The following is a 25850-nucleotide window of genomic DNA, read 5'->3' as shown; positions in this document are numbered from 1 at the left end:
CTTATGGTAGAGAAATTAACATTCAATTCTCTGGCAACAGCACTGGTGGACATTCCTGCAGTCAGCATGCCAATTGCAAGCTCCCTCAAAACTTGAGACATCTGTGGTATTGTGTTGTGACAAAACTCATTTTAGAGTGGTATTTTGTCCCCAACACAAGGTGCACCTGTGTAATGATCATGCTGTTTAATCTTTTTGTTGATATGCAACACCTGTCAGGTGGATAGATTATCTTGGCAAAGGAGAAATGCTGACTGACAGGGTTTGTGCATATGGAAAATTTTAGGGATCTTTTATTTCAGCTCATGAAACATGGAACCAACACTTTACATGTCGTATTTATATTAGTGTTCAGTGTACCTCTATGGCTGAACCTGTCATATTGTTTTAAATAACACCTTTGTCATTGGAGGATCAATGGAAAAATAAAAAGGGGACAACATTTCACACCTGAACCCTCAAGTATCGACCTACAGAAGTGCTGTGGCTGCTTCCTGTTATAGAAAAGGTAGGGATTATACATAGGCATTATAACGGTGTAAAATCATTCCATATTGATTCTGGTTGTGGAATGAGTTATAAAAATGTATAGGGGATCATTAGAAGTATTCTTTCATACCCTAAAAATAATCCTGTTGAGAAACTATTTGTTGATCCTTGTATATGTGCTTTTCCATAGTAAAATGTTGTTCTATAAGGGGACACTGTTTCCAGACTGAGTCCCTCTAGCCCAACTGTCTCATGCCACGAAGCGCTAGCTAAGACCCATCTTTACACACCAGAAACTATAGGCCCTGCTTGCTTCATACCCTAAAATACTTTCTTAATGGGTTTACCAAACACTGTACATTCTAGCCATTCCAGCATACAGGGTGTGTAGTAACATTCACAGTGAGCTTGTGGAGCAAGGCCAAACATCTAAATATGTCACAGGGAAAAAACATTTTTTAATTAAAAATTCTTCAAACAGTACTTCTGAACACCAAGTGGCATTCTGTCATAGTGCCACAGTTTGGAATAAAATCATATATACCAATATAACGTAATGATAGTATAGTACAGGAAAGCTCAATATGGAAGATCTCCAGCAATCCAATTCACAGGCAGGATGAATGAATCACAAAAGGGAGAAACAGTCTTGACGCCATTTGGTCACTGTTGTGAAGGTTTGTTTAGCCTCTTCTCTTCTCACATAAGGCAACTTATTAATGTAGCATGTCTACCATTGCCTCGACTATAACAATACTAGGAGTCTCTTAGTTTCAGAGATGTGCAGGTCCTGACAGAGGCACCCGTTCGGAGATGCAATGCACTACAACTCAGATGTACTTGTCTAATACACCACCAACTGTGGTCTAATAGAAAAGGCACCTATGCACTGTGACACAGTACTACCTAATCCTGTGCAGGGTTTGGAAAGTTTAAACAAGGATCCCATCAATGGAATTTGGATGCATGGTCCCCATAATAGCATCTGGAGTGTGTAGCATTCCAAATGTAGTCCTCTTAGTCTTTATTTTCTGTTTCCCTCCTTTACCTCTGTCGCATTATCCTTCCATTATTTCTCTTTCATTAGGCCTTCAAAAAGTTTCTTTCATCTTACACTCATCCCATCCATTGACTTGCTTTGACCTAATTGTCCTCACATTACAGTCCATTTCAGTCTTTCACAGTAAATTGTTCACTGCAAAAAAAGAAAGAGAGGTTGATTAGATAAGTTTCAAACCACAACAAAAAAAGAACTCCAGTTTGGCCTTTTCCCAGTCAATCATGAAACTTACCTTCAGAAGACAACACCTGTGTGCCATCTATGATTAGTATTTTCATTGTTTGGTACTGAGAGGTTGAGGTATTTCAGAGGTTGAGGCTAGGAGTGGGCGATATGGCCTAAAAATAATTTTTAAAACTTATGGGGATCTTTACATTTTCTCTCTAAATTAAGCTTTGTTGTACAATTGAAGGTAAAATTCACTGAATTTCAAACAGTCAGCAATAATGTAATGACTTCAGGGTGCGTGAAATTAGGCTAAATATAAGCCCCACTAATAATTTGATCAAACTAGTTTAACCTGCCTTTTTGTAATAAAATCACCCATCTGGCTTTCAAGTCTATGAAAACACAATTTTTGTTCCAAATTTGGTGTCTGAGTGTAAACAGTGGAAGAGGCAAAGCAAGCGGTTTCACTCGCCAAAACCTGTCCAAAATTAGCACCATGTGTTTTTATGGGCTTATTTTGGACCTAAGCTTGTCACCTGCCTTCCCGCCTTTGGGACAACAACTCCCAGTGTTAGGGCAGAGACATGAGCATCTCGTCATTAGGCGCGAATGACAAGACAGACATGAGAACAAGCTGACATAAACGCCCATAAAACAAAAATACAGGCATTTGGATTATTACGCAAAAACATACATTTAAATGAATTTGATATATCGTCCAGCCCTATGAGGTATTGAGAGTGTTACGGAATATTAGGATAGGTCTTAGGAGCATGATTATACACTACCACTTCCACACTTCATTCCCAGGGGGGCAACAGCAACTGTGTTCAATTTGAACTGTCAAGCCTTGATAAAGCCCACAGGTGCAGCCAATCATGTGGATCCCAACTTGAGAGCGAGCACCTCTCAGCTTGAGTGTTTTGTTTTAGTTTGTTTTGTAAATATGCATTTTGGTCACCCTTTTGAACAACAAACTGTGGAGCTGGCCCTGGATCCAGGTAAGTTTGCCGTCTCCTGAGCACATGTACATTAGTGTTGCAAGGTATACTGAAACGTATGTACTTTTTCGACACTAGAATATGAAAAACTGTTCCGTACTAGAATGTTACTTTCTGTCTCACGTCGTCTACCGATTGAGGATAAAGTCCATCAGCGCAGACAATGTCCCCGTACATTGCAAGAGCACCATGCCTGCTCCACTTAACCATAGCTAGCTCTAGCCTGCCATGAGGAACAACTGAACTCACTGGGAGTCTGGGCTGCAGACCCTGTGGCAGAACCAATCAGTTGGATTTTTATTTTAATTGAACCTTTATTTAACTAGGCAAGTCCGTTAAGAATAAATTATTATTTACAATGACGGCCTACTCCGGCCAAACCCGGACGATTCTGGGCCAATTGTGCTCCACCCTATGGGACTCCCAATCATGGCCGGATGTGATACAGCCTGGATTGCACACTCCCTCAAAACTTGCGACACTGTTGTGTAACTAAACTGCACATTTTAGTGCCCTTTTATTGTCCCCAGCACAAGGTGCACCTGTTTAATGATCATGCTGTTTACATCAGTTTTTGTACCCCTGTCAGGTGGATGTATTATTATTATTATGGATGTATGCTCTCAGAGGATGTGTTGGTAACATTCCTTATTCATGGCTGTGTTCTTAGGCAAAATTGTGAGTGAGCCTTGGCTGAGAAGCAACCTCACACATGAATGGTCTCAGGATGCTTTACTGTTGGCATGACACAGGACTGATGGTAGCGCTCACCTTGTCTTCTCCGGACAAGCTTTTTTCTGGATGCCCCAAACAATCGGAAAAGGGGATTCATCAGAGAAAATGACTTTACCCCAGTCCTCAGCATTCTAATCCCTGTACCTTTTGCAGAATATCAGTCTGTCCCTGATGTTTTTCCTGGAGAGAAGTGGCTTCTTTGCTGCCCTTCTTGACACCAGGCCATCCTCCAAAGTCTTCGCCTCACTGTGCGTGCAGATGCACTCACACCTGCCTGCTGCCATTCCTGAGCAAGTGGTGCCCCGATCCCGCAGCTGAATCAACTTTAGGAGACGGTCCTGGCGCTTGCTGGACTTTCTTGGGGGCCCTGAAGCCTTCTTCACAACAATTGAACCGCTCTCCTTGAAGTGCTTGATGATCCGATAAATGGTTGATTTAGGTGCAATCTTACTGGCAGCAATATCCTTGCCTGTGAAGCCCTTTTGTGCAAAGCAATGATGACGGCACGTGTCTCCTTGCAGGTAACCATGGCTGACAGAGGAAGAACAATGATTCCAAGCACCACCCTCCTTTTGAAGCTTCCAGTCTGTTATTCAAACTCAATCAGCATGACAGAGTGATCTCCACCTGTGTTAACGAGAGAATCACTGACATGATGTCAGCTGGTCCTTTTGTGGCAGGGCTGAAATGCAGTGGAAATTTTATTTTGGGATTCAGTTCATTTGCATGGCAAAGAGGGACTTTGAAATTAATTGCAATTCATCTGATCACTCTTCATAACATTCTGGAGTATATGCAAATTGCCATCATACAAACTGAGGCAGCAGACTCCGTGAAAATTAATATTTGTGTCATTCTCAAAACTTTTGGCCACGACTCTATATACACACAGTCGTGGCCAAAAATATTGGTACCCTTTGCACTTTTTTCAGATAACGCACAATTTCTTCCAGAAAACTTTTGAAATTAAAACATATTTTGGTATCCACATAGGTCTTTGGTATGTAGTTGAACAAAAATAAATACATCTGAATAATTTACTAAATCTTAGCCAATTCCACAAAGAAATCCTAAAATGGCCCAAACAATATTATTGGCACCTTCTACAAGCAGGTGATTCTCATTTACTTTGGAATTGAACTAATCTATGGTGAGTTGAAGGTGCCTGCATTAAAAATCACATATTCAACCAATAGAGAAAATGACTCATTCTTCTGTTTTGTGTCACTGTGTGGACCACAATGAGCATGGACAAAAGAAAGGAAACCAGATAATTATCTGAGGTCAGACAAGATTGTGGCCAAGCATGGACAATCTCAGAGACCTTGATGTGCCTGTTTCCACCGTAAGTAATGTTATCAAGAAGTTTAAGCCACATGCCACTGTAGCAAACCTCCCTGGATGTGGCCGCAAGGGAACTTGATGGAAGACTGCAGTGAAGGATTGTTCGAATGGTGGAGAAAGCACCTCTCAACTGCCACACAGATTCAAGCTGACCTTCAGACACAAGGTACGACAGTTTCAACTCGCACCATCCGTCGCCAACTCAATGAAAGGGGGTTATATGGAGACCCAGGAGGACTCCACTGCTGAGAGAAAGACATAAAGCCCAACTCCAATTTGCAAAAACACACCTGAACATGCCAAAATCCTTCTGGGAGAACAGATGAGACCAAATTTGAGATTTTTGGTAAGCACATGTTTACAGAACACAAAATTAAGCTTTCAAAGAAAATCAAGCATGGAGCAGGTTCAGTGATGTTTAGGGGTTGCTTTGCTGCCTCTAGCACTGGGTGCCTTGAACGTGCATGGCATCATGAAATCAGGTAAATACCAAGGTATTTTGGAGCGCAAGCTGGGTCTCCGTCGAGGGTGATGGGTCTTCCAGCAGGACAATGACCCCAAACACACTTCAAAAAGCACCCAGGAATCATTCAAGACAAAACGTTGGACTGTTCTGAAGTGGCCAGCAATGAGTCCAGATCTAAATCCCATTGAAAACTTGTGGAGAGATCTGAAAACAGCAGATAGGAGAAGGCACCCTTCTAATCTGGGAGAACTGGAGCAGTTTGCACAAGAGGAGTGGGCCAAACTACCAGTACAGAGGTGCAGGAAGCTCATCAATGGTTATAGGAAGCGCTTGATCACAGTTATTTTGACCAAAGGCTGTGCTACCAAATATTAAGTCTAGGATGTCAATATTGTCAATGCCATTTCTATTTATTTTCAGATTTAATAAATGGATATATTAAGTTCTGAATCAAAAACAAAAGGTGCTGTACTATTAACAGTGAAATAAAGAATTGTGGAGACCAAATACTTTGTTCAACTTATTTTTAGGGAAAAATGTGAGTTTACACACACACACACACACACACACACGTGTAATAAACTCAGCAAAAAAATAAACATCCTCTCACTGTCAACTGCATTTTGTTTCAGAAAACTTAACATGTGTAAATATTTGTATGAACATAAGATTCAACAACTGAGACATAAACTGAACAAGTTCCACAGACATATGACTAACAGAAGTGGAATAACAGAAATGGTGATGCCAAAATCAAAAGTAACAGTCAGTATCTGGTGTGGCCATCAGCTGCATTAAGTACTGCAGTGCATCTCCTCCTCGTGGACTGTACCAGATTTGCCAGTTCTTGCTGTGAGATGTTACCTCGCTCTTCCACCAAGGCACCTGCAAGTTCCCGGACATTTCTGGGGGGAATGACCCTAGCCCTCACCCTCCGAGGTCCCAGACGTGCTCAATGGGATTGAGATCCGGGCCATGGCAGAACACTGACATTCCTGTCACACACAGAACGAGCAGTATGGCTGGTGGCATTGTCATGTCAGGATGAGCCTGCAGGAATGGTACAACATGAGGGAGGAGGTAGTCTTCCCTGTAACGCACAGCATTGAGATTGCCTGCAATGACAACAAGCTCCGTCTGGTGATGCTGTGACACACTGCCCCAGACCATGACGGACTCTCCACCTCCAAAATCAATCCCGCTCCAGAGTACAGGCCTCAGTGTATAGCTCATTCCTTCGCCAATAAACACGAATCCGACCATTCCCTATGGTGAGACAAACTTGCGACTCGTCAGTGAAGAGCACTTTTTGCCAGTCCTGTCTGGTCTAGCGACGGTGGGTTTGTGACCATAGGCGACGTAGTTGCCGGTGATGTCTGGTGAGGACCTGCCTTTACAACAGGCCTTCAAGCCCTCAGTCCAGCCTCTCTCAGCCTGTTGCGGACAGTCTGAGCACTGGGATTGTGGAGGGATTGTGCATTCCTGGTGTAACTCGGGCAGTTGTTCCTGCCATCCTGTACCTTCAAACTCAGTGCATCTTTGCTTGACATCATGGGAAAATCAAAAGAAAAATCATCTGGCTCATCTGTCTGATTTTTCTTTTGATTTTAGCCTATCACGCCGGTAGGTGCACTTGATTCAAAAGTCCTGCGCACCGGGTAAGCAGGGTGTTCCCATGAGACAAACTCCACCTACCCGGAAAATCGAGTGCACCTACTGCGCTGCCCAATCAGATAGTTCAAATCACCGTGGCTACAGAGCTTCCATGACCCTGGCCACAGCCAAGTTTAATAGGCTACTAGCCTACGTTAAATTTCATAACTTTTAAAACCATTTCCAGAGACTGTCAACGAATACAGCAAAGCGCTGCTGTATTAAAGGAATATTTAACTTTTTCTGGTCATAGGAACAACATGAATTTGTGCATGAGTCAGATGCGGTGCGACTCGAGTTTCACCATCAGGTGGAAGACGGTGTCCCCTCTCTCTGGTCAATCACACCAGAGGAACGGAAGGAGAAAGCAGCTGGGAAAAATTGTTTTGAACAGTCATCCAGCTCGGAATTCCAAGTCAAACTCTGGCATCTTTCTAGAGCTCCGATTTTTTGACCTGAAGATCACTGACGTCGTGATTTGACCTCGTTGACCATCAGATGCAGGTACCATCAGTCCAGTAAAATAAAAAAGCTAACTTCAATTCATGCTCCACAGTGCCTCACAAGTGCTAAACCAACTGATCTATTTTCTTATTAATGCTCCAGTTTTGAAATATGGTCTGATTAACAATATTGGCAGGCCAATCACATAGCCAATATGCTGTGAAAATGTATTAGGCCTACTGCCCAAACCTCATTCCTACAAAACTGTTTGTGTGAGGTTAATGTAAAAAATCAAAAACAATCTGAGCAGTAGATCTCAGCTTGCTTTTTGACTGCGAAAGTGATCTTGTCTCAGAATAGGTTGGTGACCACTGCACTAGGCCATCCATGGAATGAGTTTGACACCCCAGGGTTAAGGTATTGAATATTTTCATTGTTAGACATTGATAGGTTGAGGTATTGACCGGTTAACGTATCGCATACTTACATAACAGCTGCTTGTCTGAGGAACTATGTCACTGAGTGAGATGACGTCACATCCACCGATGCACTCATTAACTGACGACACTGAGGTCACTGCTTCAAAACTGAGGACAAGAGATATCATTTGTTTGTGTGTAGAGCATATACCTTATAGTGGAAAGGTCTGGGAATGCATTTCCCTTCTTTACCTTTTGGGGGTGCTAGCGTCCTCTGTACTGGCTGCCTCATGGACCTCCTCTCCCACAGATCTGTGAGAGAACAGATTAATAAACATGATTCAACCATACAAACATGACACAGATGTGATGCAGTGATGAGACCATGGGAAATTACTCAATACAACAGTGTAACAAGACAGCTTGGCGAAAGACACAAACAAACCTGACGGAGGGAGCTGTGGTAGCGAGCTTCGAGCTTCCCAACAAGGAATTGAAGTGGGTTGTTTCAACAGAGTTACTGGTGACAACATCGTGTGTGGGGGTATTTGGTGGTATGTCAGGGCATCCTGACTGCACCACTGGGAGGAGAGACAACACATTAATCATTTGTTTTGTAAAAGGTATCGACCACTAATACGTGCTCTCAACTGCAACTTCCAGTGACAACTATATCCTTAATAAATTTATAAAATCACATTAAAGTTCTTCCAAAACCCTCCCTCCCTTCCTCCTCCCATTGCTCACCGCTGACTCCCTCAGTCTCTGTACTTTGGGAGTGTGGGACTACTAGGCTGCTGCTACTGCTGGGCTGGGGGAATGGAAAGGGTCTGGAGCTTGCAGTGTTGGCCCTCCGTAAGCCTCCCTGGGTCCCCACTCGGGTCTTCTTTGATGGGGATGTCTTCACTGGAGGGGAAATGGAGAGGAAGGAGTGGTGAGAGGACTGCTACTCTGGCTGAGTTCCGATTCTCTACCCTTCTCAACAAGTGTGCACTCGCTCACGCCCCATTATGGATTTAAAAGCATTGTATTGGTGCAAGCATGGCTGGAAGGAGTTTCCACCGTAATCCACACAATAGTTAATTCCTTATCAATACATGACGGGGAGTGCACACTTCTAGAGAAGGGTAGAGAATCAGGACGCAGCCATTGTGTAGAGGTTTTGTAGAGTAACACTCAAGCGCTTACATGGAATCTTCTTGAAGACTGTGTTGCACATGAATTTCTGAAAGCGGTCAGCGTAGAAACCTGGTCTGTGCACTGACACTGTATCCTGGAAGAAAGAGGAGTTTAAAATACCATATAGCTTATGAAAAAGGTCACCAGAGGATAGTGTGTCTGAACTCTTACCCCATCATGGACCAGAGCTTTCCAGGAGTGCTCGATCTTCTTCACAAACCTGACCAAACACAAGACATGGGTTGCTTACTATAGACCAGGGTTGGAGTCACTTGCAATTTAATTCCAGTCAATACAGGAAGTAAAACCAAATTCCAATTCTTCCCAATTGAAAAACATTGAAGAGAACTGGAATCAGCATACTTGCTGAATTAACTGAAATTGAATTGACACCAACCGTGCTATCAACCTAATCAATTCCTCCAGGACTCTGCAGCGTTTTTTGGCGATAGTTGTGGGCCAAAATTATTCATTTTGCAGAGGCAATTCAGATATTTAGCGAGGCAATTTGCAATGATTTTGTCCAATTTGTCACAAATGGGCTGACGGGGGAAAACATTTAACGTGTTGTTTGATTGAACCATTTTATGATGTAAAAGTGTGGCTAGTGGTTAAAACTGAGAGCCCTCTTTTTGGTGCGGTGATCGGACAGTTGTATAAGTTGACCGTTTTATTCGGTAATAGTGCGGTGATTGGTCAAATTTGCAAGTCCTCGCATAAAATTTGGAGAATTGTGGATTTTGCAAAAACTCTTGCGATTGCAGAATTGCAAATTCCTGGAGGGACAGCCTAATGTATTCATAGTTTCACACATACTTCAGACAGACACAAATGCAGACAAAACTATTAATATACCACTACGTACAATAAGAGCAGTAGTTCGTTACCTGTAGGACTGCAGAATGTCGATTATACCAATGTACACCAGCATCCTCTTGCCCTTGGAATTACGTGCTGGAATACCTCCCATGCTACAAGGACATAGAGAATACATGAATGCACTAACAAACATGAACTTATAATCATAAGCCTAGAATACATATCCTATTACTTCAGATATGCAGACGTAACGTGTCTAATAATCAAATTGAGATGTGTAGCGGACATACAAGGTAACCAATCACTGGCCTTGTTTACGCTCCTGAAACAAAAGAGAATGCATAATACTCACTTGTCCTCAGTGTCCACTGCTCCCTTGCCGTGCGCCTCTCCTTGGATGGCCTCTATGGCAGTGCAGTAGAGGGACTTTTGGCCCTGAGACGGTGGGGGCCTCTGGTCGGCCACCTCCTCTCCAGCCCGCTCCCGGGCCGCCTGCTCCAGGTTGTGGATCCCCACCAGCATGCTGTAGTCCATGATCTTAAAGCTCTGTAGCAGCTACATGGGATAAAGGAGTCAGGACTAGGGCTGTTGCGGTGACCGTATTACCACCACACTGGCAGTCATGACCGCAGTCAAATTCCGTGTCACGGTAATCTCCTCTTATGCACTCTGGACATGAGTTGGTAGTACCCAACTCACTAACTACCAACAGGCCGCTGATGGCCTGGTACTCAGTGCTCGATTGTTCCTCTAACCACTGAGATCAATGCAAATGAAAATCACATCAAAACAGTATCATGCTTTTAAAACTCACTGTTAGGCTACATTTCATTCATTACCTCACCATGATCAATTTGAAGAAAGAAGCTCAACAACAGGTTGAAACTGAGTGGAAAACATGGTTGTGGGTGTTGTTTCAGAGCCAAACAACGAAATGGATAGTGCTTTCTAAGGTGATGATTAATTCAAAGCATTTAAGACGTTGCATGTAGAACACCCATATTAGAGCTTATACAGTGCATTCGGAAAGTAAATCAGACCCCTTTCCTTTTTCCACATTGTTACGTTACAGCCTTATCCCCCCTCAATCTACACACTATACCCCATAATGACAATGCAAAAACGAGTTGACATTTTTGCAAATGTATTACACATTTTTAACCCTTTGCTATGAGACTCGAAATTGAGCTCCTGTTTCCATTAATCATTATTGATCTTTCTACAACTTGATTGGAGTCCACCTGTGGTAAATTCAATTGACAAGATTTGGAAAGGCACACTCCTGTCTATATAAGGTCCCACAGTTGACAGTGCATGTCAGAACGAGAACCAAGCCATGAGGTTGAAGGAATTGTCTGTACATCTCTGAGACAGGATTGTGGCACAGATCTGGGGAAGGGTACCAAAAAATGTCTGCAGCATTGAAGGTCCCCAAGAACACAGCGGCCTCCATTATTCTTAAATGGATGAAGTTTGTTTATATATATATATATTTTTTTTTTAAATCACTGGCTTCATCAATAAGAGCATCGACGACGTCGTCCCCACAGTGACCGTATCCCAACCAGAAACTATGGATTACAGGCAACATTTGCACTGAGTTAAAGGCTAGAGCTGCCACTTTCAAGGAGCGGGACACTAATCCAGACGCCTATAAGAAATCCCACTATGCCCTCCGACGAACCATCAAACAGGCATAGCGTCAATACAGGACTAAGATTAAATCCTACTACACCGGCTCTGACACTCGTCGGATGCGGCAGGGCTTGCAAACTATTACAGATTACAAAGGGAAACCCAGCCGGGGGCTGCCCAGTGACGCGAGCCTACCAGACGAGCTAAATACCTTCTATGCTTGCTTCAAGGCAAGCAACACTGAACTATACATGAGAGCATGAGAGCTGTTCCAGACAACTGTGATCACACTCTCCGTAGCCGATGTGAGTAAGACCTTAAAACAGGTCAACATTCACAAGGACGCAGGGACAGACTGATTATCAGGACTCATACTCAGAGCATGTGCTAACCAACTGGCAAATGTCTTCATGGACATTCTCAACCTGTCCCTGACCGAGTCAGTAATACCTACATTTTTCAAGCAAACCAGCATAGTCTCTGGGGCCAAGAATGCCATGGTAACATACCTAAATGACTACCGACCCGACTCATGTATGTACCATGAAGTGCTTTGAAAGGCTGGTCATGGCTCACATCAACACCATAATCCCAGAAGCCCTACACCCACTACAATTCGCATACCATCCCAACAGATGATGCAATCTCTATTGCACCCCACCTGGACCTTTCACACCTGGACAAAAGGAACACCTACGTGAGCATGCTGTTTGTTGACTTTAGCTCAGTGTTCAACACCATGGTGCCCTCAAAGCTCATCACTATTTTTTTTATTTCACCTTTATTTAACCAGGTAGGCTAGTTGAGAACAAGTTCTCATTTGCAACTGCGACCTGGCCAAGATAAAGCATAGCAGTGTGAACAGACAACAGAGTTACACATTGTGTGCAAAAGGCATGAGGAGGTAGGCAAATAATTAAAATTTTGCAGATTAACACTGGAGTGATAAATGATCAGATGGTCATGTACAGGTAGAGATATTGGTGTGCAAAAAAGCAGAAAAGTAAATAAATATAAACAGTATGGGGATGAGGTAGGTAAAATTGGGTGGGCTATTTACCGATAGACTATGTACAGCTGCAGCGATCGGTTAGCTGCTCAGATGTTTGAAGTTGGTGAGGGAGATAAGTCTCCAACTTCAGCGATTTTTGCAATTCGTTCCAGTCACAGGCAGCAGAGAACTGGAACGAAAGGCGGCCAAATGAGGTGTTGGCTTTAGGGATGATCAGTGAGATACACCTGCTGGAGCGCGTGCTACGGGTGGGTGTTGCCATCGTGACCAGTGAACCTGAGATAAGGCGGAGCTTTACCTAGCATGGACTTGTAGATGACCTGGAGCCAGTGGGTCTGGCGACGAATATGTAGCGAGGGCCAGCAGACTAGAGCATACAGGTCGCAGTGGTGAGTGGTATAAGGTGCTTTAACAAAACGGATGGCACTGTGATAAACTGCATCCAGTTTGCTGAGTAGAGTGTTGGAAGCTATTTTGTAGATGACATTGCCGAAGTCGAGGATTGGTAGGATAGTCAGTTTTACTAGGGTAAGTTTGGCGGTGTGAGTGAAGGAGGCTTTGTTGCGGAATAGAAAGCAGACTCTAAATTTGATTTTAGATTGGAGATGTTTGATATGAGTCTGGAAGGAGAGTTTACAGTCTAGCCAGACACCTAGGTACTTATAGATGTCCACATATTCTAGGTCGGGACCATCCAGGGTGGTGATGCTAGTCGGGCGTGCGGGTGCAGGCAGCGAACGGTTGAAAAGCATGCATTTGGTTTTAATAGCGTTTAAGAGCAGTTGGAGGCCACGGAAGGAGTGCTGTATGGCATTGAAGCTCGTTTGTAGGTTAGATAGCAGTGTCCAAGGACGGGCCGGAAGTATACAGAATGGTGTCGTCTGCGTAGAGGTGGATCAGGGAATCGCCCGCAGCAAGAGCAACATCATTGATATATACAGAGAAAAGAGTCAGCCCGAGAATTGAACCCTGTGGCACCCCCATAGAGACTGCCAGAGGACCGGACAGCATGGCCTCCGATTTGACACACTGAACTCTGTCTGCAAAGTAGTTGGTGAACCAGGCAAGGCAGTCATCAGAAAAACCGAGGCTACTGAGTCTGCCGATAAGAATATGGTGATTGACAGAGTCGAAAGCCTTGGCAAGGTCGCTGAAGACGGCTGCACAGTACTGTCTTTTATCGATGGCGGTTATGATATCGTTTAGTACCTTGAGCGTGGCTGAGGTGCACCCGTGACCGGCTCGGAAACCAGATTGCACAGCGGAGAAGGTACGGTGGGATTCGAGATGGTCAGTGACCTGTTTGCTGACTTGGCTTTCGAAGACCTTAGATAGGCAGGGCAGGATGGATATAGGTCTGTAAACAGTTTGGGTCCAGGGTGTCTCCCCCTTTGAAGAGGGGGATGACTGGGGCAGCTTTCCAATCCTTGGGGATCTCAGACGATATGAAAGAGGTTGAACAGGCTGGTAATAGGGGTTGCGACAATGGCGGCGGATAGTTTCAGAAATAGAGGGTCCAGATTGTCAAGCCCAGCTGATTTGCACGGGTCCAGGTTTTGCAGCTCTTTCAGAACATCTGCTATCTGGATTTGGGTAAAGGAGAACGTGGAGAGGCTTGGGCGAGTAGCCAGGAGTAGCCAGGAGGAAGGCATGGCCAGCCGTTGAGAAATGCTTGTTGAAGTTTTCAATAATCATGGATTTATCGGTGGTGACCGTGTTACCTAGCCTCAGTGCAGTGGGCAGCTGGGAGGAGGTGCTCTTGTTCTCCATGGACTTCAGTGTCCCAGAACTTTTTGGAGTTAGAGCTACAGGATGCAAATTTCTGCCTGAAGAAGCTGGCCTTAGCTTTCCTGACTGACTGCGTGTATTGGTTCCTGACTTCCCTGAATAGTTGCATATCGCGGGGACTATTTGATGCTATTGCAGTCCGCCACAGGATGTTTTTGTGCTGGTCGAGGGCAGTCAGGTCTGGAGTGAACCACGGGCTATATCTGTTCTTAGTTCTGCATTTTTTGAACGGAGCATGCTTATCTAAAATGGTGAGGAAGTTACTTTTAAAGAATGACCAGGCATCCTCAACTGACGGGATGAGGTCAATGTCCTTCCAGGATACCCGGGCCAGGTCGATTAGAAAGGCCTGCTCACAGAAGTGTTTTAGGGAGTGTTTGACAGTGATGAGGGGGGGTCGTTTGACTGCGGGTCCGTAGCGGATACAGGCAATGAGGCAGTGATCGCTGAGATCCTGGTTGAAGACAGCGGAGGTGTATTTGGAGGGCCAGTTGGTCAGGATGACGTCTATGAGGGTGCCCTTGTTTACAGATTTAGGGTTGTACCTGGTGGGTTCCTTGATGATTTGTGTGAGATTGAGGGCATCTAGCTAAGGACCCTGGGGGGACTAAACACCTCCCTGTGCAACAGGATCCTGGACTTCCTGAGGGCCACACCCAGGTGGTAAGGGTATGCAACATCATCTGTCACGCTGATCCTCAACACAGGGGCCCTTCAGGGGTGCATGCTTAGACCCCTCCTGTACTCCCTGTTCACCCATGACTGTGTGGCCAAGCATGACTCCAATACCATCATTAAGTTTGTTGACGACAAAGGTAGTAGGCCTGGTCACCGACAACGATAAGACAGCCTATAGGGAGGGGGTCAGAGACCTGGCAGTGTGGATTCAGGACAACAACTTCACCCTCAATGTGAGCAAGACAAAAGGAACTGATTGTGGACTACAGGAAAAGGAGGGCTGAGCACAACCCCATTTACATCGAAAGGCTGTAGTGGAACGGGTCGAGCGATTTCAAGTTCCTTGGTGTCCACATCACTAACAAACTATCATGGTCCAAACACAACAAGAAAGTCGTGAAGAGGGCATGACAACACCTATTCCCCTGCAGGAGACTGAAAAGATTTGGCATGGGTCCCCAGATCCTCAAAAGGTTCTACAGCTGCACCTTCGAGAGCATCACCGCTTGGTATGGAAACTGCTCGGCATCCGGCCGCAAGGCGCTACAGAGGGTAGTGCGTATGGCGCAGTAAATCACTGGGGTCAAGCTTCCTGCCATCCAGGACCCTAAAAATTGTCAGACTCCAGCCACCCAAGTGATAGACCGTTCTCTCTGCTACCGCACGGCAAATGGTGCCGGTGCTCCAAGTCTAGGTCCAAAAGGCTCTTACCCCCAAGCCATAAGGCTGCTAAATAGTTCATCAAATGGTTCCCCAGACTATTTTCATTGACCCCCCTTTTTTACACTGCTGCTACTCGCTGTTTATTATCTATGGATAGTCACTTCACCCCTGCCTATAGCACCAGTCAAAAGTTTGGACACACTTACTCATTTAAGGGTTTTTCCGCATATGTGGGAACTCCTTCAAGATGGTTGGAAAAGTATTCCAGGTGAAGCTCGTTGAGAGAATACCAAGCTTGTGCAAAGCTGTCATCAAGGCAAAGGGTGGCAACTTTGAAGAAACTCATATTTTGATTTGTTTAACACCTTTTTGGTTACTATATGACTACATTTGTGTCATTTCATAGTTTTGATGTCTCCACTATTATTCTACAATGTAGAAAATAGTAACAATAAAGAAAAACCCTTGAATGAGTAGGTGTGTCCAAACGTTTGAATGGTACTGTACATATTACCTCAATTCCTTCGACTAACCTGTACCTCCACACATTGACTCGGTACCGGTTCCACCTGTATATAGCTTCGTATTGATTTTTTGTGTCATTTTTTTTTGTTTCTTCAGCTTATTTTAGACGAAATATTTTTTCTTAAAAAAACTGCACTGTTGCATGTGACAAATACAATTGGATTTGTTTTCCTAAAAAAGTGAACCCGTTAAACGCTGAGTGGTTAAACATTTGTTTAGCCTGTTAACCACCCATGAAAGCTACAGTTCTTGTCTTTTTGGAAATTGACTTACATTTTGAAACCAAAATATACTTAGCGTAGTATACAATATTAAACGTTGTTTAGAAAATGCAACGAGGCGTCAGAGTTTGAGGTTAAATACACTTTGTGTTTCGTTTCCTTGCCACGATACTAACAAGTATCAGAATTAGAGGTTGATCGATTATGGCCGATTAATTAGGGCCGATTTCAAGTTTTCATAAATCGGTAATCGGCATTTTTGGACGCAGAATATATTGCATTCCATGAGGAAACTGCGTGGCAGGCTGACCACCTGTTACGCGAGTGCAGCAAGGAGCCAAGGTAAGTTGCTAGCTATCATTAAACTTATCTTATAAAAAACAATCTTCACATAATCACTAGTTAACTACACATGGTTGATGATATTACTAGGTTAACTAGCTTGTCCTGCGTTGCATATAATCAATGCGGTGCCTATTAATTTATCATTGAATTACAGCCTACCTCGCCAAACGAGGGATGATTTAACAAAAGAGCATTCGCGAAAAAAGCGCAGTCGTTGCACGATTGTACCTAACCATAAACATCAATGCCTTTATTAAAATCAATACATAGAACTATATATTTTTTTAAACCTGAATATTTAGTTAAAATAAATTCATGTTAGCAGGCAATATTAACTAGGGAAATTGTTTCACTTCTCTTGCGTTCATTGCACGCAGTCAGGGTATATGCAGCAGTTTGGGCCGCCTGGCTCGTTGCGAGCTATTTTGCCAGAATTTTACAATTATGACATAACATTGAAGGTTGTGCAATGTAACAAATATTTAGACTTAGGATTCAATAAAATACGGAACAGTTCCGTATTTCACTGAAAGAATAAACGTTTTGTTTTCAAAATCATAGTTTCCAAGTTTTGCCCATATTAATGCCCTAAGGCTCGTATTTCTGTGTTTATTATAATTAAGTCTACGATTTGATATTTGACACAGCAGTCTGACTGAGCGGTGGTAGGCGGCAGCAGGCTCGTAAGCATTCATTCAAACTTTACTGTATTTGCCAGCAGCCCTTAGCAATGCTTGATTCACACGCTGTTTATGACTTCAAGCCTATCAACTCCTGAGATTAGGCTGGCAATACTATTAGAACATCCAAAAGTCAAAGGTATATGAAATACAGATGGTATAGAGAGAAATAGTCGACGCGTCATAATTCCTATAACTACAACCTAAAACTTCTTAACCCCGAATATTGAAGAACTGGGAATATTGAACCACCAGCTTTCATATGTTCTCATGTTCTGAGCAAGGAATTTTGAATTATTTAATCCAAATTGAGCATGTTTCATTATTTATTTGAGACAAAATAGATTTTATTCATGTATTATATTAAGTTAAAATAAGTGCTCATTGTTCATTCAGTATTGTTGTAATTGTCATTATTACAAATATATATATATATATATAAATAAATAAAATAACAATTAAAACCAGCTGATTAATCGGTATCGGCTTTTTTGGGTCCTCCAATAATCGGTATTGAAAAAACATAATCGGTTGACCTCTAATCACAATACTGGTATTGTCCCGGCCCTAAAATATACACCACCACCCACAAACACCTCTACAGACCCATTCTCCCTCCCTCTCACCAGGCAGTCTCTCTGGATGGTCTTGCTGAGGGCGTTGTAATTGTCTGGTTCCAACAGAAGACCATCGGGAAGGTCCTGGATGAAGTCCAGATCCTTGAACGTGGGCACAGCCCTTTCTCGCTCCTTGGCCGAGGCTCGTCTCTTATAGGTGGAGCCCTTCATGTCGTACTTGAGGTGCATGCGCACGGCGCGCGGGAGCAGGTTGTTCATGACAACAATGCGGATGTTCTTTCCTCCTGCCTGGATGCAGTAGAGACCGTAGAACTTTGGCAGCAAGGTTCGCTTGTTCTGGTTCAGGTTCTAGAGAGCGAGTGGAGGGGAAAGGATTGGGGTCCAACTATGTCAATCAAATCCACTCATAGCATAGAATACAACACACGCAATAAATCAGGAAACATTCAGGACAAAGATTGACTTGTGCAGCAACTACTAGGTGAACTTGGTAACTCAAAGGACAAAACATAGGGTACACAATGGATCATCACACAGACACACACACTATTGCATGTACAGGCGTACCCACACTCACTCGCTTACCATGAAGTAGCCAGGCAATAGTTTCTGTAAGAACTCAGCCTCTTTGTGCTGCACAGTCTTAATGATGAACTCGTCATCGCTGGAGACGTAGAACAGAGATCCGCTGGCTCCAGAGTTGGACAGCTCAATCAGTTCCTCGTTACACAGCGAGTACTGCAACAAAAACAGTATTCATTATTTGTTACCATCAAACTTATATTAATAGGCCAGGAGTCTATTTAATTAAATCACTGGACACAACTGGAACTTATTAGAGACAGGCTTCTATTTCCTTAATAATTAATTGTTAAATCCTGCATTTTTAATACATTTCCTGCACTAATGTGTTATCATTTAGACACAGTGTCACATTCTCTTGTCTTTAGTATGCCTCTATTTTGAGAAAAATAATAATGATTATCCTCGTTGACTGTGCATTTTCTGCAGTTCTTACTTTTGCCACTAGAGGGCGATCAGCCAATTTCTGGGGGTCTGTGCTCCGAGGTTGTTGACTGTTTTTGTGCTTGCCAGCTAGCTAGCAGCAGCTGTTAGCTAGCTAGCAGCAGCTGTTATCTAGCTAGCAGCAGCTGTTAGCTAGCTAGCAGCAGCTGTTAGCTAGCTAGCAGCCAATGCCTAGCAGTTTTTTACTGGCAATAAAAACAGATGATTGCAATCATTTCTTGGAGTCACTAGTGAATTATGTAATGCAACAAATCAACCATTAAACCATGTAAAAAATGTATGCCATCCTCTTAAATTAATTTACCAGGCGTTTATTTGAAATATCTGCTGTTGCCCAGCTATTAAAAAAGGGACAGGCGGCTGTCCGAGACTGGGCTTTCAACTGACATTTTTACGGTAGGTAAATAGACCATTCCACTTCCAGTATTGCCTTTCAAGGTGGGTTGAGAGAATGTAGTACCAGGTAATCGTCTGGTCGGATACCAAACATCTCCCTGAAGTAGCGGAAGGCGATGGGAGCGTAGGTCTTGAACCTGAAGTCACTGTAGTGGTGGGCTGGGGTCAGGTTACTGCCCTCACTAAAGACAAATTGAGGAGTGTGATTAATACGTCAAGTGACTGCAGACAGAGAACATGAACTTACATAAACACAATTCTACACTTGTTAAGAATGCAAAATTAAAGCAGAGGAGAACATTAAGGGATAATCAACGAGAGGCTATGCATTCTTTGGAAAATAATGAACAAAGTGGGAGGTATGTTCCACGACCCGCTAACAGAGTGGAACTAACCTTCCACGGAGTTGCATTATTTTCCAGAAAGCGCATAGGGCCACGAGTTGAATACCCCTTTGAATATCATGGCTATAATTTAACACATTTGCCGCTAGAAATGTGTTCAACATCCACTGAAGTAGCTAGCAAGTTTACTAAATAGCTATAGTATTTGCCTTGGTAAACAAACAGATTTGCTAGTTTAGCTAACCAAACCATGAATCCTAGCTTGCGATTATGAAAATAAAATTCAACAATGCCAATGTTTAATTTTACTTTTGCTTTCAAAAGTAGCTCAAACAGGGTATGTAAGAATGAACTATAGCCATTGAATTCTACCGTGCAAATATACCATGCGTTATAGGGAAATAATGCAAGCTCTAGAATGCCCTTCAAGCCAATCAGAAACAAGTATTTAACAATGCCATGGTAAAAATGGGATTATTTAACCTACTTCTTTGTCACAATTCCAAACTTGAAATATTGACATAAAAACATAACAGAAACACATACTCCCGCTATACTTTCCTGTCAATAAATCACACACACCTGGGGAAAAAGATGCTCTCTACCACTTCAAAGTCCTGCATGAGTACATCTCTCTCAGGTTTTTGGCTCAGGCTGCCCACTGTGTGTGTGATGCCCAACTGGATGGCACCTTTCAGGGCAGACGAGGTAGTCTGGAGGAGGGCAGAGCAGAGATCGAGATTGAAAAGGAAGAGAACGTATTTCCCAGGTTGAACATATGCACATGTTAAAGTCAGCAGAGGAGTGCTCTGAGTTTGAAGTGCATGCCTGGGGTGCACACCGTAGCAAATACATATATACACACACATACATACACACATATATAATGAAAACTAGTGTTCCTATTAGACAAATTCAGGTAAGTCCCTCCCCATTTTGTCACATTTAGTTCCTAGTGAATACACTGCTATGACCTCTTCAAATGGAGAAACATAAATAGATGAGACATTTTGAAACCAGCAGATGTATCTTCACAAGACTAAACATATGATTGGCGGTTATGTAATTAACTGACAACAGGGACTGAATATGTTCATTCATAAGAAAAACATTTAAGTAGGAAAGATGAGGTCTGTTACAATGTGTGAATGGGAGTTGACCAAGAACTCTGACCTTCTTGTAGGTGGTCTCCCCAGTGGGGTCAAGCCCACGGTGGCCAATAGTCTTCTTTATAGTTTGAGACGAGCCTGAGGACCCTAGAACCTGTGAGTGGAAGAGAGGAGAAGTAGTGAGTCACAGGAAGAGACAAAGGACATAACACAACCTTTTGGTGAGCCTACTTTATATACATGAGTGGGATTACTGAAGGCATAAATTACTGGCATGAAAACCAATGTACATCATCTTCTCACCTCTAAAGAAGCTATCTTCTGAGTCCCAGTTGAGCCTACTGAGATATATTTTTTTTTGAGGGACAGAAAGAACAAGAAAAAAGTTGAGTGCCATTGTTTACCGCACACACACAGCACTGTGTAATAGATCGTAGAGCTGCTGGTCATGCCAATCGCAACCAGTCTAAAAACACACACAAAAACCTCCTTAGACCCAATTTATACAAAAGGTGATTTGGCCATGAATACATTCAAAGGTGTCAAGACATCACATTCTGTGGCCTAAGACTCTGAATACAAAATATGAATAAATAGCTAGGCTATTAACGATGATGTATTGCTTGCTTTTGAAGTGCTTTGATGTTACGAAAAGCGCAATAGAAATGGAATACATTATTATTATTAAAATGACATTGCCCAAGGAGTAAGATGCATACATGGGATGTCATCAGTTACCAATTGTTACAGCTATTGGCAGCTGAATCAGTTTCCAAGACAACAAGGCATGCAAACATTCACAGGCCTAAATTGACAGAACCGGAATAGTTCATGTCAACCAGTTCACACAGACACACTGGTACCTCTGAGGATAGCCTCCTTCAGAACTGAGTGTGCACATCTGTGGGGTGGGATGGGATGGCATGGGGGGGTAAATGGTTATGGTCCTGTTAGAGGCTAATATGTTGTGCCCTACTGAACAATGCCAACCCTAGGACAAGGAGTTGTGTACTTGGCAAAGGTGGGTTCTGTCACATGGCTGTATTTAAAGAGTATTTAAAGAGCAATCCACATACTACAGGATGAGTCTCAAAGACCTGATCATCAAAACGAGTAACTTTAGCTATTTGGTGTATAGATATCAGAGAGAATGTGTACTTACCAGTGGAACTCGCTGGACCTGAATGAACTGTTCCGGCTGTGGCCATTTCTGAAACGTGCACTTTTCTTGCTAAGCTTCAACAAGCTAGCTGACTAAAACGCAATACCTTGCGTTAACGTTATTTTCGTCGAAGCGATTGTTCTGGTGCGTTTCAACACAGCTCTGATCCAGGGTCGTCAAGTCAAATAAACTGGACCGAGTGACTAGTCAAAATTCTGGATACCCCACACTGTCTTTACTCTCTGCTTGTTTTGCTGGGATGAGCTGAGGGGTTGGGTCCTTCTTACTCAGCTGAAAAGAAAACATAGTTAGCTAGCAAGCAAGATAGCGCCCCTGACATTAACAAACTGACGTGTTGTTAGATTCACCGGTCTTGGCTGGTCATTGCTAGCCAACGTTCACATTACATTTTAGTAATTAGCTGACGCGCTTATCCAGAGACACGTAGCTAGCTACAGCTACTAGCTAACTTTAGTTGGTTCAAACTGCAAGCCAGGTTGGCTTCCTGAATCCTAGCAAATTAAAATGTCTTTGTTATTTCACATGGCTAACTAGCTAAGGATGGGACATGGTGTCGGTAAGAGCAACTGCTAGATAATGATTATTTAAACAAATAACATGTTGACTAAGTAACACGTTACTTTTTAATATAATGTAACGACCTGCTGTTTCATTACAATAATTACTAGCTAGTTGCTCTTGCCGACACCATCTCACCTTTGTTGGTATCATTTTCAAACAGCTACGCTAACCTAGCGTAGTTTTCCAGCTAATGTCAGCCGAGATTCACCGCAGTAGGTTTGTTTCCAGTTTGGATAGTGGTTAGATATTCGGAGCTTGCTCGTCAATACATCTTCAACTGAAGATCTTAATTCCGATGGTAGAGCGCAAGGTATAACCTTTATTTTCTCCGTTTTCAAAAAGTGACTTTACGTTGGCTTTCAATGGGGGAATATTATGCACTTGCGGCTATGGGACTGTCTTAAAAGTGCAATCGGCAGAACCAGGGGTAGGCTGGACAATAGAACAAGTCGAAATTCACCCAAGGCTGAAAATTGCAAAAGAACGTTGGCTAAACTGGAACACCAGCGCAGGCCCATCGCAGAGCCCGTTTTTGACCGGGGTGACGTTTAGAATTCAATTTAGCCTAAATTGGCACCAAAAAATTTTATCATTTTTATTTTACCACTACAATCTGTTCTTAGGACGAAACTGAAAAATAACTCGTGTAGAAAGTAAACATCCGCAACTCGATGGTGCCATGTGTGCTTATGTCTACATAAAGAGGAAGTATGGGGGGAAAAGTGCAACTTGTGACTATTTCTGGTCAAGCTATCGATGACAATGGAATACACTGCCCAGCCTTACATAATTAGAATATCATGATTAAAATGGTGTCCGACTTGAAAAAAAATCGATATATAATATACACATTGTGTAAATATACACATTGTGAGATATTTGGCAAAATATACCAGCATGACTCTCCATAGGAAAATAATGGGGGAAGCGCAGCTTTCCAAGGGCAAAAGGTATTTCGAGTCTAGCATTTGATGACAACGGAATACACTGCCCAGCCTTACGTAATTAGAAAGAGGATATTCTCATGATTAAAATGGTATTCATGTAAAATAATCTAAATATACACATTGCGAAATAGACAGACATACCTATATTTCCCTATAGTAAACAATGGGACGACCTCAGAGTTCCATGAGTAATTTTTTATTTACATTTTAACTACAATGTGGACAGGTCTCCATTGCCAACAATAGCAAAACAGTTATTGTGACGTAGAACCATAAACTGGGAATAGAAAGTTCGGAAGGCAAATTTGTGCCACAGTGCTCAATAGAACTATTTAGGAACTGGCAGGGTGAAAAATGCCCTAAAATAAGTATTGTTTTTTTGTGATTACTTAAACTACAGCAGGCAGCTGGGACATATGATAATATAATATAATATAATAATAATATAATACTGAACTAGTTTTATCAGAAAAAAAAGCATTGTTAAAAATGGTTTTTCTAATGATCAATTAGCCTTTTAAAATTATAAACTTGGATTAGCTAACACAATGTGCCATTGGAACAGTGATGGTTGCTGATAATGGGCCTCTGTACGCCTATGTAGATATTCAATAATTTTTTTTATCAGCCGTTTCAAGCTACAATAGTCATTTACAACATTAGCAATGTCTACATTTTTATTAATAATCAATTTTGTTATTTTAACAAAAAAAAAATGTTTTTCTTTCAAAAACAAGGACATTTCTAAGTGACCCCAACCTTTTGAACAGTAGTGTATGCATACATACACATACCCACATTTGCATACATATACAGTGAGGAGAACAAGTATTTGATACAATGCAGCAGGGATTTTGGCTTTTTCAGGGCTGTCGCTGGGCAATACGGACTTTCAGCTCCCTCCAAAGATTTTCTATTGGGTTCAGGTCTGGAGACTGGCTAGGCCACTCCAGGACCTTGAGATGCTTCTTACGGAGCCACTCCTTAGTTGCCCTGGCTGTGTGTTTCAGGTCGTTGTCATGCTGGAAGACCCAGCCACAACCCATCTTCAATGCTCTTACTGAAGGAAGGAGGTTGTTGGCCAAGATCTTGCGATACATGGCCCCATCCATCCTCCCCTCAATACGGTGCAGTCGTCCTGTCCCCTTTGCAGAAAAGCATCCCCAAAGAATGTTTCCACCTCCATGCTTCACGTTTGGGATGGTGTTCTTGGGGTTGTACTCATCCTTCTTCTTCCTCCAAACACGGCGAGTGAAGTTTAGAACAAAAAGCTCTATTTTTGTCTCATCAGACCACATGACCTTCTCCCATTCCTCCTCTGGATCATCCAGATGGTCATTGGCAAACTTCACACGGGCCTGGACATGCGCTGGCTTGAGCAGGGTGACCTTGCGTGCGCTGCAGGATTTTAATCCATGACGGCATAGTGTGTTACTAATGGTTTTCTTTGAGACTGTGGTCCCAGCTCTCTTCAGGTCATTGACCAGGTCCTGCCGTGTAGTTCTGGGCTGATCCCTCACCTTCCTCATGATCAATGATGCCCCACGAGGTGAGATCTTGCATGGAGCCCCAGACCGAGGGTGATTGACCGTCATCTTGAACTTCTTCCATTTTCTATTAATTGCGCCAACAGTTGTTGACTTCTCACCAAGCTGCTTTCCCACTGTCCTGTTGCCCATCCCAGCCTTGTGTAGGTCTAGAATTGTATCCCTGCTGTCCTTACCCAGCTCTCTGGTCTTGGCCATTGTGGAGAGGTTGGCGTCTGTTTGATTGAGTGTGTGGACAGGTGTCTTTTATACAGGTAACGAGTTTAAACAGGTGCAGTTAATACAGGTAATGAGTGGAGAACAGGATGGCTTCTTAAAGAAAAACTAACAGGTCTGTGAGAGCCGGAATTCTTACTGGTTGGTAGGTGATCAAATACTTATGTCATGCAATAAAATGCAAATTAATTACTTAAAAATCATAAAATGTGATTTTCTGGATTTTTGTTTTAGATTCCGTCTCTCACAGTTGAAGTGTACAGTGCCTTGCGAAAGTATTCGGCCCCCTTGAACTTTGAGACCTTTTGCCACATTTCAGGCTTCAAACATAAAGATATAAAACTGTATTTTTTTGTGAAGAATCAACAACAAGTGGGACACAATCATGAAGTGGAACGACATTTATTGGATATTTCAAACTTTTTTAACAAATCAAAAACTGAAAAATTGGGCGTGCAAAATTATTCAGCCCCCTTAAGTTAATACTTTGTAGCGCCACCTTTTGCTGCGATTACAGCTGTAAGTCGCTTGGGGTATGTCTCTATCAGTTTTGCACATCGAGAGACTGACATTTTTTCCCATTCCTCCTTGCAAAACAGCTCGAGCTCAGTGAGGTTGG

At 42.9% G+C, this 25850-nt stretch overlaps 1 protein-coding gene across 5 annotated transcripts; it reads right to left on the bottom strand.

The window, feature by feature from the left end:
- Positions 1-267: 267 nt before the first annotated feature.
- On the bottom strand, positions 268-23148 carry LOC110495985 (phosphatidylinositol 4-phosphate 5-kinase type-1 alpha). 5 transcript variants are annotated; one of them, XM_036952483.1, is made up of 17 exons: positions 23126-23148; positions 21940-22230; positions 21081-21118; positions 20842-20931; positions 20251-20381; positions 19389-19506; positions 18488-18640; positions 17951-18250; positions 10130-10332; positions 9846-9929; positions 9130-9178; positions 8968-9052; positions 8527-8685; positions 8225-8360; positions 8032-8091; positions 7848-7947; positions 268-1684 (listed from the first exon to the last, which is right to left on the bottom strand). In XM_036952483.1, the coding sequence occupies exons 2-17, from the start codon at positions 21983-21985 to the stop codon at positions 1682-1684; spliced, it is 1755 nt and encodes a 584-aa protein (XP_036808378.1). In that variant the 5' UTR covers positions 21986-22230; positions 23126-23148; the 3' UTR covers positions 268-1681. The 5 variants fall into 5 exon arrangements, with proteins under 5 accessions (XP_036808378.1, XP_036808377.1, XP_021427230.1 ...); XM_036952482.1 differs by lacking the exon at positions 23126-23148 and adding an exon at positions 22657-23097; XM_021571555.2 differs by lacking the exon at positions 23126-23148 and adding an exon at positions 22692-23097.
- Between the last annotated feature and the right edge of the window lie 2702 nt (positions 23149-25850).

Source organism: Oncorhynchus mykiss, chromosome 18 (assembly GCF_013265735.2).
Source record: "Oncorhynchus mykiss isolate Arlee chromosome 18, USDA_OmykA_1.1, whole genome shotgun sequence".
NCBI classification, from domain to species: Eukaryota; Metazoa; Chordata; class Actinopteri; order Salmoniformes; family Salmonidae; genus Oncorhynchus; species Oncorhynchus mykiss.
Note: the sequence above shows the minus strand (reverse complement) of the source record. Positions and strands in the feature narration are given on the sequence as shown.